This window comes from Anguilla rostrata, chromosome 1 (genome assembly GCF_018555375.3).
Source record: "Anguilla rostrata isolate EN2019 chromosome 1, ASM1855537v3, whole genome shotgun sequence".
In the NCBI taxonomy this organism is placed as follows: Eukaryota; Metazoa; Chordata; class Actinopteri; order Anguilliformes; family Anguillidae; genus Anguilla; species Anguilla rostrata.
This window is the reverse complement of record NC_057933.1, coordinates 22,706,386-22,720,171: the sequence shown is the minus strand read 5'-3', so window position 1 is coordinate 22,720,171 and position 13,786 is coordinate 22,706,386. Positions and strand designations below refer to the sequence as shown.

The window sequence follows — 13,786 nt, the reverse complement described above, 5'->3', positions numbered from 1 at the left end:
TGAGTTGAGCTTTATGACCGGCATCTGCTCCGTTGTGATCTTTTCCTGAACAAAGAAAAATCCATTCCAGAAAATATGTCTGTTATTTCCAGTGCTTGACTGTCCACAACTCGAACAGAACATTTAAGAAGAATATAGTATATGTTCTTATAAAGCTGTAGGCTCAGTTGCAATGAAATCTACCTGGAAAAAGACTGTGAAATAGTGCTTATTTGGATTTCCACAGTTGCTAGATTGGCAGCTTGCTCGGCCTCCAACATGTTTTCTAGTCTAGATTAACCACATTTTTCAGATTCGTATTCAGTTACGTTCACTTGTGCATATCCTGTACAAAGCTACGCAGTAATAAATAGAAATCTTTAGTCCTGTTTGTTTTAGAGATATATTTTATAACTCACAGCACTGACAGAAAACATTAAGATTTTGTGGGTGTGTTGTGTAGCAAAGAAGAAATTTCATTGTTGGTTCATTTCAGGCACATTTTCCATTAAACAGGGCTAATTTTTGATTGGTTGCCTTGTTTTCTTAAAGAAATAATTTTTGATTGTTTGGTTTTTGCCAACATGTTCCTTTTATTCATCGATCTACAGTTGAATTAGGTCAGCAGTTTTACCTCAAATAAGTAAAACATTTTAATAAAATGTATTTATTTGCTTTGAGAGGGAGTGCTCAAACGGCTATAATTTATTTGGTAATGACTTCAAATGCAGCCTCTAACCACCTCTAGTAGGGATCTGTAGGATTGCTTTTTTGTCTATTCTTTGTGGTGATGCATTGAGCTCATGTGAAACGCCATTGTTTATAACTGTTTTGCCTGTAGGCTGCAACAATTGCCAAGTACAAGCTGGCAGAACACAGTTTCTCCCACTTTTTCCCCGATGAGCCACCTGTCTTCCCCTTCAGTCCACCGGGCAAGGGGCGTGGCCGTCCGCCGAACGGCTCGTCTCCTGAGGGAGTGAGTGTTTTTTTTCTTTTCTTTTTTTTTCTTATTCTTAATTTTACTGTGGTATGACTGTACTGCTGTGATGCATCTGTTTTGCTGACACCAGGTTGAAAAAATGACCAAACAAATAATACTTGTATAGTTTGAATTTCTATTGTACAGTTTTTGAGCCTTTCAGTAAACGCTTTAGCATGAAGACATTGTAGCGGACTGCATGAGCAATGTGGGAAAAGCAAGATAATTTGGATAAACCTCGTCTCGCGTATCCGTTTTAGCCGAAATTATTTTTCAATTTCCGTTTTCTTAGTCTGCCGGTTAAGTGAAACTTAACTTTTTGTCAGGCCAGTGAACGTTGTTTTATTCAAGAAAATGTTTTTGAAATCATGTTCAATAGTAGGCTGAAACTCAATACCGGTTGTTCAATGTTTGAAAAAGACCACACAGGTTCCATGGTATGGCCATTGCCTGAAGTGCAGGCAGTTTTGGCCGCTTAAACCTATAAATTATCAAACTAATCTCTTTCATAGTTGGCTAGCTATCCGAAGTTTAGCTGGTATGATTGTATATACTCACCCCAAAATTTGCCTGCTATTTCGTATTTGTTGGTAAGCCACCCGGCGTGGTTATTAGGTCATTCTTGCCACAAGCGAAGTAAAATAGTTGCAGAAGTGTTAAATTTGTACTTGACTAGCCACTATATTTTAACTGACACTCAGAACCGCAAATTAGCTAACCTAAAGCTAATTAAAAAGATTGCTTTTGTTAGCAAACCGATACGAAACTTGTCTGATGTAGTGTCTCTTGGCTACAAGGCCTTGACTAACGTTTTTGGAAGGTTACAATTTGAATTAAAATAACATTCAGTCTAGTACGTTTCGTATGCCTTTGGTCAAGATCGTCAGTGCCTTCGATTTCAGAAACGTTACTAGGAACTTAAATTAGCTACTTTGCGCGTTACCCAATTAGCGCGCTTGTTTGTATTCACTGTAAAGTTGCAGAAAGATACGCATACGTTGTTGCTACGGTTTTCCGATGGTAAACACCAGTATGTTCGTACGTCGCGCTTTTGAATGCAAGATTTGAACGCAGCCAGTACAAATACAATAAATATCTTACAGAATGCAATCGCGCGTTTGACATTAAATATTCTACTGACATTGGACTGAATATTTTGTTGGTAATTCTAGTCATGCTGGAATTGTACAGTAAGGGTAAGTCAAAATATGTCACAATTAGTCCATCACGTTTGCTTGGATGTTTGTGCTAGCAGCTGGGAAAACCTCCTGTTCTTCGCGCATTGTCCGCTTACTTTTACGCATCACTACGCGCAGACAAGTTAAGAGCAGTTGTACCGTCGTGTCGACTTTAGGTCACTCAACCGCGAATGTGAAATGTGCAAAGGTTAAGGTTTGTCTGTAGTAGCGAGTTCAGTTTGTGTTACAACACCGCAACAATAACTATTCCCAAACAATGCCAGTAGTATGTGAATGTTTCACATGCAGACTAATAATATCAATAAAAATTATTATTTTATGCCTCAGGATTGTCACCTGTGGCATGTTGTTCCTGAACCGTTTTATTACTCAGCTGCCCTCCAGACTTGGCTAGAGTCTACAAGGCTGAATGTGCTTGGTTTCCTGCAGATGAGCTTCACCTCGGAGGGAGAGAGCGTGATGCGTGCAGCTGAGGAGAAGCTGAGACTCATGCAGCAGAAAGAGGAAATGATGACCATGGGTGAGTCTAGTCATGCCATTGGGGCAGGGAGCTGAGTGTGTCAATATACTGAAACTAGCACGCTTCAACTACATTCCATTTCAGTTCAGTCAGTCCTGGGAATTGAAATTCTTTCGTTTAAATTCTGCTTATTTACCAGAATTACTGAATTGAAATGCAATTGATCTGTCAACATGGCCGGATGTGCACAAAATGGATCAAGGTATCTTAGAGTGAATTCATTAGTTCCTGCCTTATATGTCCCATCACACATAATATACATTTAATATACTTCATACATCTGACCAGACACTTTCCCTGGAGACTTTTTCAGTTTTTATCTCAATTCCAATAACAAGGTTATTTTGATAATTAATTATAATTGCATGGGAAAGTGCAGATTAACCTTTTCAAAGATTCCGCCCTGTTGGCCCTAAATGTGCCCCCCTTGTCTTATCTTTGGCCATATGTCCCTGTTGGCCATACTTGCAGTAGGCCGCATGCTTACATTGCTGCGTGTACCGTACAGTTAGTGGATGGTTGTAGTGAGCTGTAGGGTTTGTGTCGGGCTCGTGCAGCACTGGAAAAGGCCAGGCTGAAGAAGGAGAGAGAGGACGCTTGGGAGGCCCGGAAGAAGGAGAAGGAAGACCGAGAGAGGAAGCGGGAGGAGCTGAAGAGGCTGCTGGAGGAGGAGAAGCAGAAGCGGAGAGAAGAGAAGGAGAGAATGAAGGTGGAGAAAGAGAAGGTAATAAGCTGGACGCCAGGCTGTGGTGTGAGGTGTTGGTGTAACGGTGTAGTGGGGTGAAATGGGGGATGACACAGGCTCAGTATCCGGGGTCGTAGCTCTAGCTGTAGATGTTTGGGTATTGTGTTATTGTATGAAGGGGAGTGAACACTGGCCTGGGCTTCTTCTCCGCAGGAGCGAGAGAAGCTGCGGGAGGAGAAGAAGAAATACGCGGAACGGCTGAAGCTGTGGAGTAAACCCAGAGAGGACATGGAGTGTGAGGACCTTAAGGTACGGCCGTACGCATGGGCTGTGTGTGTGTGTGTGTGTGTGTACTTGTATTTAATAGTATGCTGGCGCGTGCGAGTCTTGGACTCGAGTCAAATTCGAGGACATGATTAGCGTGACTGCTGCCTTATGTGGCCAATGTTTGATTCCTAACCATGCCAAGAATGCAATATTTTCATCAAATGAGCATCTCACCCCACTTAGCAGTAGTACTTGACTTAGACTTGAGGTTAATGACTTGACTGTGTGAGAGAAGGAGCACAAGCGAGCTGGTGTGCAGTGAGCAATGTCTGTTTGAGTTGCAACCCCGTTACAAGTATCTGTTTTGTGTTGCATTAATGCGTGTGTGAGATAAAATGCTAGCAGAATGCTAGAGATTAAAGGCTTGCATGCGTTTGTGTGCAGGAGCTGCCGGCAGCCCTTCCTGTAAAGACGCGCCTGCCCCCGGAGCTGTTTGGAGATGCCCTCATGGTGCTGGAGTTCCTGCAGGCCTTCGGAGAGCTTTTTGACTTGAAGGACGAGTTCCCAGAGGGCATCACTCTAGGTGGGGAAACTTAACAGAAATAGGCCAGGTTTTTTGATGCCTTCCTCTGATTTTTCTCCCTGGGTGGATTGCCTAATCGTGTTCGTCAGCACTCATTGCTGTAGCCTCTGCTATTGATTCGGGAGAGCGCTGACAAGAACGTGCTCTTCTCCGAAGCGCGTGACGTCAGCTTCCACTTCATTTCGCAATGCCGTTCACAAGTCAGGCTCATGGACATGCGTTTGAAGAATATGCTTCAGCTGCAGTACTCGCATTCAAGAGTCCACAGTCTGTGCCAAAGGCCCACTCATCCCGTGTGCACTTATAGCGAGGGGAGGGGATGAGCTAACTGGCTGCATTTGCGAGGTGCTTTGCTATGAAGCGACACTGTAAAGTACATAACAATCTTTTTTGTTTATTATGAGTAAAAATATTTTGACTTTTCTGAAACTGTGGTGGGCCAAATTAAATTGTTTCAGGCCGCCGTTGTTTAGTTAATTAATGGGAAACACTGCAGTGAATGCAGTGTCACTGTGTCCAACTGCAACCGTGCACAGCCCCCTGGGGCTGCTGGCCACAGCTGCGACGAGCACGGTCCCGATTTAATAACCGAACGTGGGATTCGAAAGTCTCAATTCACCCTGTGGTTTCTTGTAAAAACCTGGGCTGTGCAGCAAACACGACCAGGCTGATGTGGTCTTGTAAGGGGCTGGCCTCCGGGCTGATAAGGCAGACCTGGAGGAAATGAAATGAAGTTTTTGCACAGTAATACTCAGTGATTATCGGTGTTTGTGCCACAGAGGTCCTGGAGGAGGCGCTGGTGGGCTCTGACCCTGAAGGGCCGCTGTGCGAGCTGCTCTTCTTCTTCCTGTCCGCCATCTTCCAGGCCCTGGCCGAAGAGGAGGAGGAGGTGGCCCGGGACCAGGTGGCTGAGGCCGACACCAAAGGTCAGAGGGCACGCTTATACGCACGCACGCACACACACACACACACACATACTCACACACAAATATTCGCTTTAGGAGCTGCTCTAATAGCTCTGGACCAGATAATTCTACTGCACAGTCAGATTGTAAACGGTATTGGTATTGTTTGAACTGATGACAAAAAATGATGAGGTTCAGACTTCAAGAAAAGGTTCTTAAAAAAGAATTTCAATATGCTTTTTGTTGTACAGCAGGGGAAGAAATGGTTCACAAACGTGAAGCTTTTGTGGCTGAAATGTCTGTGAACTATTTCTTCCCCTGCTGCACAATAAAAATCGTATTGAAATTGCAAAAAGATTCTTTTTTTAAGAACCTTTTTTTGGAGTCCGAACCTCATCTTTTTGTTGTCACTTGAGAACTGAACGCAGCGCGCCAACTAAATCCTTTTCAATCTCGTCAAACCGGGAGAGCGCGGTGGTTCACTCTATTATTGCTTGTACTGCCTCATATATCAGACTGTAAAACAGAATGGTCAAAAGCCCATGGTCATGTACAATGCTTGTTAACACTGCATGTTCGGTGGCAGGCTTGTATCAATCATCCAGCTGTTGTAAATGAATCACCTTAACTCACGATTAAATCGAGCTGATTTTGCGCTATTCAGACCAATTAAGGGACGGACTGTCGACGGTTCATGTTTGTTCTGAAGTATGTAAAAGTGTCAGTGATAAAGTATTGTTTACCGGTAGCACAATATTGTTTCTCAGCAGAGATGATATGTAAGTAGAAAAAGAAACAGACTCCGAAAATTAAGATTGTATTGGATTTAATATTTTAAACTGGAACTTGTCAGTAAAAAATTAAAAATGTGTACTATATTTGTGTCATTCGGCTAATCCAATTTACTCTCATGAAATGTGTAATTTCTCTCGGCTAGAAATAGCTGTACAAAATAACTATTGTATCTTACTGAACCTGTGTTTAGTAGTTGTCTATGACCATGAAATGCATTTTTTGTACGTCGCTTTGGATAAAAGCGTCTGCCAAATAAATGGAATGTAATGTAATGGTATTTGTAACCACAGCCCTGATTTCGCCGTGCGTGTTGGCTCTGTGGTAATGCACGCGTGTAACACAGCTGTTGAGTGAACGCGGCCGCCCGCCGTCCTGTGCTTGCAGATCTGAGCGAGGCCCTGGACGAGGACGCCGACCCCACGCAGTCGGCCATCAGCGCCGTGGCGTCCCTGGCGGCGGCCTGGCCTCAGCTCTACCAGGGTGAGAGGAAGGCCCCGCCCCCTCAGAGCCCGCCCGCTCGGCCGGCCGACACGCGCCTTAGCGTGCGCTCACCTGAAAGCAGTAAAACCTGTTTGTGCTGGATCCGAGCCCGCATAGCTCAGCGTTTATACAGAGAGCGGTCTGCGTTACGCTCTCTGCATGTTGCGCTTGTGGAAGCGCTCGATTTGAGTGCGCAGTTCAGTCGGGCCGTAATTTCTGCATAGCCAGCGCAAATCTGACAAAAATGAAATTACCTTTTTTATGTGTCAGTTGAAACTTAAGGCAGGTTATGCAAAATAAGTCAGACACCATCTCATTATATGTCTTGGCCCTTTGAGCAATTGGCACTACAGTCTCCATATGTTTAGCTTCTATTTTAAATTGTGCTTGTGTTGCCTTACAGTAAGTAGGGCAATTGAGACTACAAAGATGACTTCTTCTTGTGTTCCATCATGCAAATGTGTGTTGCGGTGTGGTAGGGAATCCTAAACATAAGTGCTAGCGCTTCCAACCAGACTAGGACAACTCAACATGTGCATGACATCCCTAAAATGTATTGTGCTTCAAATTAAACTGCGATCTTGGAGTACAAATTCTGTATTGTTCACCCCAAGTTGAAACTCTTACTTTTGTAATTGACCTTTAAACTGTAGCCTAGCTATGCTAGTACACATATAGGATAAGCTTCATAGGCCTTATTATATGTAGTCTTATGGTACGTGCATGGCTTTAAATGTGCGGCTGCAGTGCCAGGCTATGTATAGTATTATTATACGCATGTGTATGCCTGCAAGGCGCTCTATATACGATACACATCAGCGTAAATGTCAAGGCAGCTCAGAGCAGCTGAGGCGAGCGTAAGAATGCCATCAGCGGCGCTCCTCTCTGCTGGGGGGGTCTCGATCTCCCGCTGACTCCTCGCTCCCTCCCCTCCCCTCCCCAGGCTGCAGCCTGAAGCAGCTGGACCTGGACAGCTGCACGCTGTCGGAGATCCTCCGGCTCCACATCCTGTCCTCCGGCGCCGACTGCAGCTCGGCCAACGCCAAGTTCCGCTACCAGAAGCAGGGCGGCTTCGGCGCCACGGACGACGCCTGCGTGGAGCTGCGGCTGAGCAGCCCGGGCCTGCTGAAGAGGCTGTCCTGCACCGCCGTGTACGACCTGCTGCCCGGTGAGTCCCCCCTTTATTATTACAGGCATTACCAGATGCTCTTATCCAGAGCGACTCGCACATCTTTTTACATAGCATTTTGCAATAAGAGCGACACGCACATCTTTTTACGTAGCATTTTACATTGTATCCATTTATACAGCAGGATGTATACTGAAGCAATGCAGGTTGAGTACCTTGCTCAAGGGTACAACGGTAGTGTCCTACCCAGGAAAGGAATCTATGACCTTTCGGTTACTAGCCCAGTTCCTTATCCACTATGCTACACTGCAGCCCTTTATACAGGGCGCTCGGGGGCGTGGCCAGAGGCATACTGCTCCTCTCCACATGCGTATACTAAAGCACTGTGTTTCTCCAGGGTGATTCTGACTACTATCTGCCTTCATCTGCTCAGTAGTATAGGTTTGTGCTGATGGTTACTGAGAAGTTCCATCCCTTGGAAAGCCTGATCGTGCATACACCATCTGATAAGTGTGGAGAACAATCTAGTTATGCGTGTGTGGCTGCACCAGTTAGCTGTTCTGATTCATAGTCTGTATTTTATTCATAATAAAGTTTTCAAGGACAAATAGTCAGGACAAACAGGTAGTTTTTTAGATCACAAGACTGGAGATAGAATTTGTGACACAACACAAGCTGTCTGAAATGTACGAGAAATGACGATGAATGAGGACATTGATGGCACTGTTTGTACTGTATGCTCAGGAGTGGTTAATGCTGAGAGCGAAAAAGCAGGACAGAAGCGAGCTGGGATGTTCTGTATGCACATAGATGAGGCTAAGTTGTTCAGTATGTAATGTCTGCATTTCAGATGTTATGTGTGTAATGTTGTGGACAGTACTGAGATCTGTGAGTGGTGCCATCTGTGTTTAATGTTGTGTACAGTGCTGTGGTCTGTACAATAAGAATGGTGGTGGAACGTTCAGTGTAATGATGTTGGTGTTGCAGAGATGTTTAGGGGGTGATGTCAGTGTAAACATGTTCAGTTTTAATATGGGCAGTGTAGAGTGTGATGTTGTGCTGCGCAGATGTTCAGAGGGTGATGATGTGGTGGTGCATCGATGTTCAGAGAGTGATGATGTGGTGCTACACAGATGTTCAGTGTGATGATGTGTCTATTGCTGAACACAGGGGAGAAGCTGAAGATCCTGCATGCTCTGTGTGGGAAGCTGCTGACGCTGGTGTCCACGCGGGACTTCATAGAGGACTGCGCAGACGAGCAGAGGCAGGCCAAGCAGGAGCTGCGTGAACTGAAGGCAGAGCAGCACCGCAGAGAGAGGGAGGAGGCCGCCAACAGGTGCGTACGCGTGCAGTCATACACACGCACTGTGGTTCCAGGAAGGGAATTGGGATGCTGTCGTCCACCAGGGGGCAGCACCGGCCCCACACACAGATATGGCCTCAGCTACAATGCATTGTAATCACTACAGCTGTGGCCCATTACCTAATCACTGGGCTCAATAAAGAGCCTGGTTCACAGGCCTAAAGGGGTGAGAGCTTTGGGAAGCGGTGTTATGGACAAGTGCTATGTGTGGGGTGCAAGTTTTTGTCTGTGGGTTTTTCTTATTACTTTGCATGGGAGGTGTTTGGTTGCCAGATTGGCCTTTTTCCTTGTTTGGTTGAGATTTCTGCTGGGTTGTCATTTTTGGGTAATAAAAGAAAGAAAGAAAAGAAAGCAGAAACAGAAAGCCAAACGTTTTTGTTGTTTTTCCTATCTGTTCACCTCGTGATCAGTGGCCACCCCCAGCCCTGCATTACATTGCGCATTCACATGCACACATAGGCATTCACTTACACGCCTAACTGAGCTGCAGCTTGCCGTGTCATTTCACCGTTGCTTACGTTTTTTTGTATGCTCTAAATTGCAACATACAGTAAGTTCAACAGTGTGTACAAATTCCAGTGTCGTAAAATGAGCCAAAAAAGCACATTAAGATAACCGTTACGGGAGGTTAGTGTTTGTGTTTCCCCCTGTAGGATTCTGTCTGTTTATTCCAGGAAAAGGTGTGATTCTGCTGGGTAATATGAGGGTTCGATTCAGGCCTTTCTCGCTTTTGCAGGATTCGTAAGAGGAAGGAGGAGAAGCTGAAAGAGCTGGAGCTGAAACTGAAGGAGAGACATGAGAAGCTGAAAGAGGAGGAAGACAGAAACGGCTCTCAGGAAGCACGGTCCGTGTCACCTACACTTATGTGTCACTCACTCTCTTAGTCAGTCACCACTCTGAGTCACCGAGTCATTTCCAATAGTTCTTCTGTTTCCAGGGTACGGGTGTTTTATTACTGCGATCTCATCAGCACATTCATAGCACTTGCATAACAAATGGATGCACGGTTGGGAATTGATGGTGGAAGTATTCGACACTGAAAATGATTGCATTGTCCTGCAGGGAGACTCCAGAGGAGATGGACACGAGTACGGAAAGCCAGGAGGGACAAACGGAGAATCACAAAAAGGGAGAACAGACGCCTCAGAACAAGGCCAAGAAGAGTAAGGGCCTTCCTTCACCTTGGCATCTCCATGCCAGCGTATTTAATGAGGGAATACTGTCACACTGTCACTTGCCTTGAATGAAGTACATTTCCAGCTCTGTTTCAGGGTGACCAGAAGCCTGTTGCTTTCAGTTAGCATGCCTAGTAAAGCCAAAATGGTGGCTCCTGTAGTCAGCACAGTCTGGGCACAGTATAGTTTGTACACTTTACTGTAAGCAACTGTTACATCTTTCCGTCTTCCCTTACTAATACATTAATTTACCGAGAAAAACACAGAACCTGTTCTGTTGCTGGATCAGTGAATAAAACCTGCGGCAGTTTTGTTCAGATCAGGCTCATTGAAATTGAAAGTGTGAGTGAATGACTTTTTAATTATTGCCATGTAAATTAGCCATTGTGTCTGTTTTGGAAGTTGAGGAATGTAAAAAAAAAAAAAAAAAATGCTTCAGGGCTAGGTAAATTAAATGCTTCCCGTTGTGCCCATTTTTGTAAAATAAGCATTCTGCTTTTTTTCTCCTTTCTTTCTTCTTGGTTCCACCTCGAAACGATTTTCCTAGGGACAGGTTTAACAATGAATCGAGAGAAGCGTACAGAAGGGGAAAACCTGCTAGTCTAGTTACAGTTCTTCATAGGGTCAGGATTTTTGTTTTCTTTTTAAAGAAAAGAGGTGTGCTGATAAAGTGGCTGCTATCGTACTGCAGAATGTTCCTGTATCCTGGCCTGCAAGCTGGTTTCCCCCTGTCTGCAATGCATGAACATAATCATGTATACATTTTTTTTCTCAAATGCGAGCGTAGCACTGATTTTCTCTGGAGCGATATGCAAGGAACGTTGACCTAGATGCCTTGCCTGAGATCTAGAGCTGAGCACGTAGGCAGCCAGATGGGGGGGGGGGAAATGATCCTTTGATGGACCGGTGTCCTTTCCAAAGGGATGCCTGTTCGTCTGGGCATTCAGCAGGATCAGCTCTTAATAGTCTGCTATTAAGCCTAACCGTTTTATATTAGTCCTTTCAGGTAAACACTGTCTGCCAACGTTACCTGCAGGTTATGAGGTGTCGTGTCTTCAGGTTGGAATTGTAGTAGAGTGTGATTCAGGCTGTGTTAAAGCCCCGTCTGTATGTGACTGAGCTGGGGCCTCCTGTGTGTTTGCTCCCTCTCTCCAGCAGTGAAGGGCAGCAGCGAGAAGGAGAAGCCGGCGGAGGCGCGCGAGCCGGTCAGCTCCGAGGAGCAGCAGCAGCGGGAGCGGGAGCTACAGGAGCGCATCCAGAGGGCGGCGGCCTGCACCTACATCCTGCCGCTGGGCCGCGACCGCCTCTACCGCCGCTACTGGCTCTTCGGCTCCGCCCCCGGCCTCTTCGTGGAGGAGGACTTCTCCGGCCTCACCGAGGACATGCTGCTGCCCCGGCCCAAGCCCGAGCCCGAACCCGAGCCCGAGGCCCCGCCCGCCCCCGAGAGCCCGCCCGGGCAGGACGGGTCCGACCCCGACTCCGCCCCCGCCGTCCAGAGCTCCGCCCCTCCCGTCAACCGTCCCAACCTGTGGGCCTTCTACAGAAGCCCCCGGGAGGTGGAGCAGCTGATCGAGGCCCTGAACCCTCGGGGGCACCGCGAGAGCAGCCTCAAGGAGGCGCTGCTGCAGGAGAAGGAGCGCATCAGTCAGCTTCTCGGCTGCTGCCCCGCCCATCGCTTCCACCACCCAGGTGCAGCTCGCTTAGTCCTCTGCCAAAACATGCCATAGCAACCCTTTTGTTGGTGTGATTGTTAGCATTATGGGTAGTATGGCTCTTTTCACTCGTTTGGTATTTTAGTTCTGCTGTGTGGCTCATTATTCTGTCTTAGTGAAGGCTAAACAGACTGCTTACACAGCAAGCTGCATGCATTGAGCCAAACTGGATGTGCGTCATTGCTCTGAACTGTAATAGTGAATGCATTATGGCAGCCCATAAGCAGCAGGTGATGTACCTACAGCAGGTGTTTCCAAGCTCAAGAGGGGCAAGTAACGACAGGCAGCGCTGCTCCCTGCAATTAGGGGTTGTCCAAAGACGCTGATCTCGCTCAGGGTGAAGCCACAAAACCTCAAAATCGCCTCCGTTTCAATAGGAGCCGAGTTTTCGCATCCGCAGGGCATGCTGGGATAGCTGGCAACGCGAAGCAAGTGGGCGGAGCTAAGGGGAAGACGGAGAACATGGTGCGATAACCAATCAGACCTGCCGTATAAACTGTCTTCGGTTTCATTCCCCCCCCCCCCCCATTGCACATAATTCTCTTAAGGAGGACTTGTTAATTATTGCTCTGGGAGATTTCCAAAATATACATTTGATATACATTTAAGGAACACCGTGGGAGGGGAGAGCGATGCCAGGCGCACTCGGGGAGGGTGTGTGGCTTCACCCTCGGGGCAGAGCGGCGTAATGCTGCGGTGGGGGGGGGGTATGGGAAGGCGGGCCCAACGCTGGGGGAGCTCCTCTAACACTGGCTTTGCTCCCGCCTGCAGATAAGCCCGAGAGCGAGACCAAAGCGGCCCAGGGGAAGCAGAGGGCCGCCCCCGTCTCTGCCGAGCGCAACATGGAGAACCGGCTCAGAGACCTGCTGCTGGACATAGAGGACCGCATCTACCAGGGAACCCTGGGATCCGTCAAGGTGCGCTCAGCGGCGCACCCCGGCCAGCTGGAAGCAGAATGATGGCCGTCTAGGACGTTGTGCCTTCATAAGACATAAGACAACGATCAGTGTTCCTGCTTAGATTGAGTAAACATAGGCTCGTTGAGCCGCAAGATGGGGAACGCAGGCTTACTTTTCTCACATTTATAAATAGAGTGATGTATGCTGTTGCTAAACTCAAAGAGTTGGAGGTGTGTCCATTCTATATGGATATTTAAGTTCAGTTCTGATGAGCAGCCCACTAGAATGTGGTACTAGTGATAGGTGATAATGGAAAATGCTATGTTTAACACAATAGACAGTCTCCAAATGAGTAATACATAATCCTCCTGTTGTGGGCAGTGTAAGTACCCTGTTGCTTTTCAGGATTAAAAATTCTAAAATTAAAAAATTCCAATTGAATAAAATAGGCTTGAACTACTAGGATTTGTTTTCTTTGTTTATGCGTTTTAAAAAAAGATTAATTTGATTGCAGTGTTTTTTAGTCTGGGGATAGGATGTGCATGGGAGAGTGGCTCTATTGTACTGTAATGTGAATCCATTTTATGTAGGTGCTGGAGGGAAAATTGGGTCTTTTGTGAAATGACTCATCTTTTGATGATCTATGCATGATGGTGAGAAAATATGACATCATGCTTGTTTATGGAGGACTGTGTTACTGGCTAAATGAGCATGGTGCATTTAATATTTTTCCACATTAAAAGATGAGTCACTTCAAAACAGATCCTAATGTGTACAGTAAAGCTCTTGATTTGGGACTCCCGGTACTAGTCCAGCTTATGTTGGAAGCTCTCGCGTTTGCAGGTAATGGAGCGAAACGCCTGGAGGGCGGCGCTAGAGAACAGCCACTACGAGCTGCTGGGCCCCGACGTGAAGGAGAACGGGGTGGTGAAAGGAGAGAACGGAGAGGAGGTTCCCATGGAGATCGAGTACAGCCACATCAAGGCCGGGGTGAAAGACAGGTACGCTTACGGTCTCTGTCCAGAGCCTGGTGCCTTTGAGGCTCTTGAGTCATCGGTAATGCGCAGGGTAGTGACCCACCTGCCTGCTCGTGCCCCCGCCCCACCCCCTTCCTGT

The 13,786-nt window shown here is 46.6% G+C and overlaps 1 protein-coding gene across 3 annotated transcripts in view; it reads left to right on the top strand.

The window, feature by feature from the left end:
• Positions 1 to 13,786, top strand: part of baz1a (bromodomain adjacent to zinc finger domain, 1A) — a 31,591-nt gene that overhangs the window by 11,437 nt on the left and 6,368 nt on the right. For 2 of the 3 annotated variants that reach the window (XM_064330154.1, XM_064330165.1), the window contains exons 7-20: positions 821 to 955; positions 2,587 to 2,677; positions 3,235 to 3,401; positions 3,576 to 3,671; positions 4,074 to 4,212; positions 4,992 to 5,138; positions 6,297 to 6,392; positions 7,336 to 7,560; positions 8,692 to 8,857; positions 9,621 to 9,728; positions 9,947 to 10,047; positions 11,215 to 11,748; positions 12,543 to 12,688; positions 13,514 to 13,671. In XM_064330154.1, the coding sequence (XP_064186224.1) occupies positions 821 to 955; positions 2,587 to 2,677; positions 3,235 to 3,401; positions 3,576 to 3,671; positions 4,074 to 4,212; positions 4,992 to 5,138; positions 6,297 to 6,392; positions 7,336 to 7,560; positions 8,692 to 8,857; positions 9,621 to 9,728; positions 9,947 to 10,047; positions 11,215 to 11,748; positions 12,543 to 12,688; positions 13,514 to 13,671 (2,309 nt within the window). The remainder of the gene's footprint in view (positions 1 to 820; positions 956 to 2,586; positions 2,678 to 3,234; positions 3,402 to 3,575; positions 3,672 to 4,073; positions 4,213 to 4,991; positions 5,139 to 6,296; positions 6,393 to 7,335; positions 7,561 to 8,691; positions 8,858 to 9,620; positions 9,729 to 9,946; positions 10,048 to 11,214; positions 11,749 to 12,542; positions 12,689 to 13,513; positions 13,672 to 13,786) is intronic. The other variant, XM_064330176.1, reaches the window with a different exon arrangement.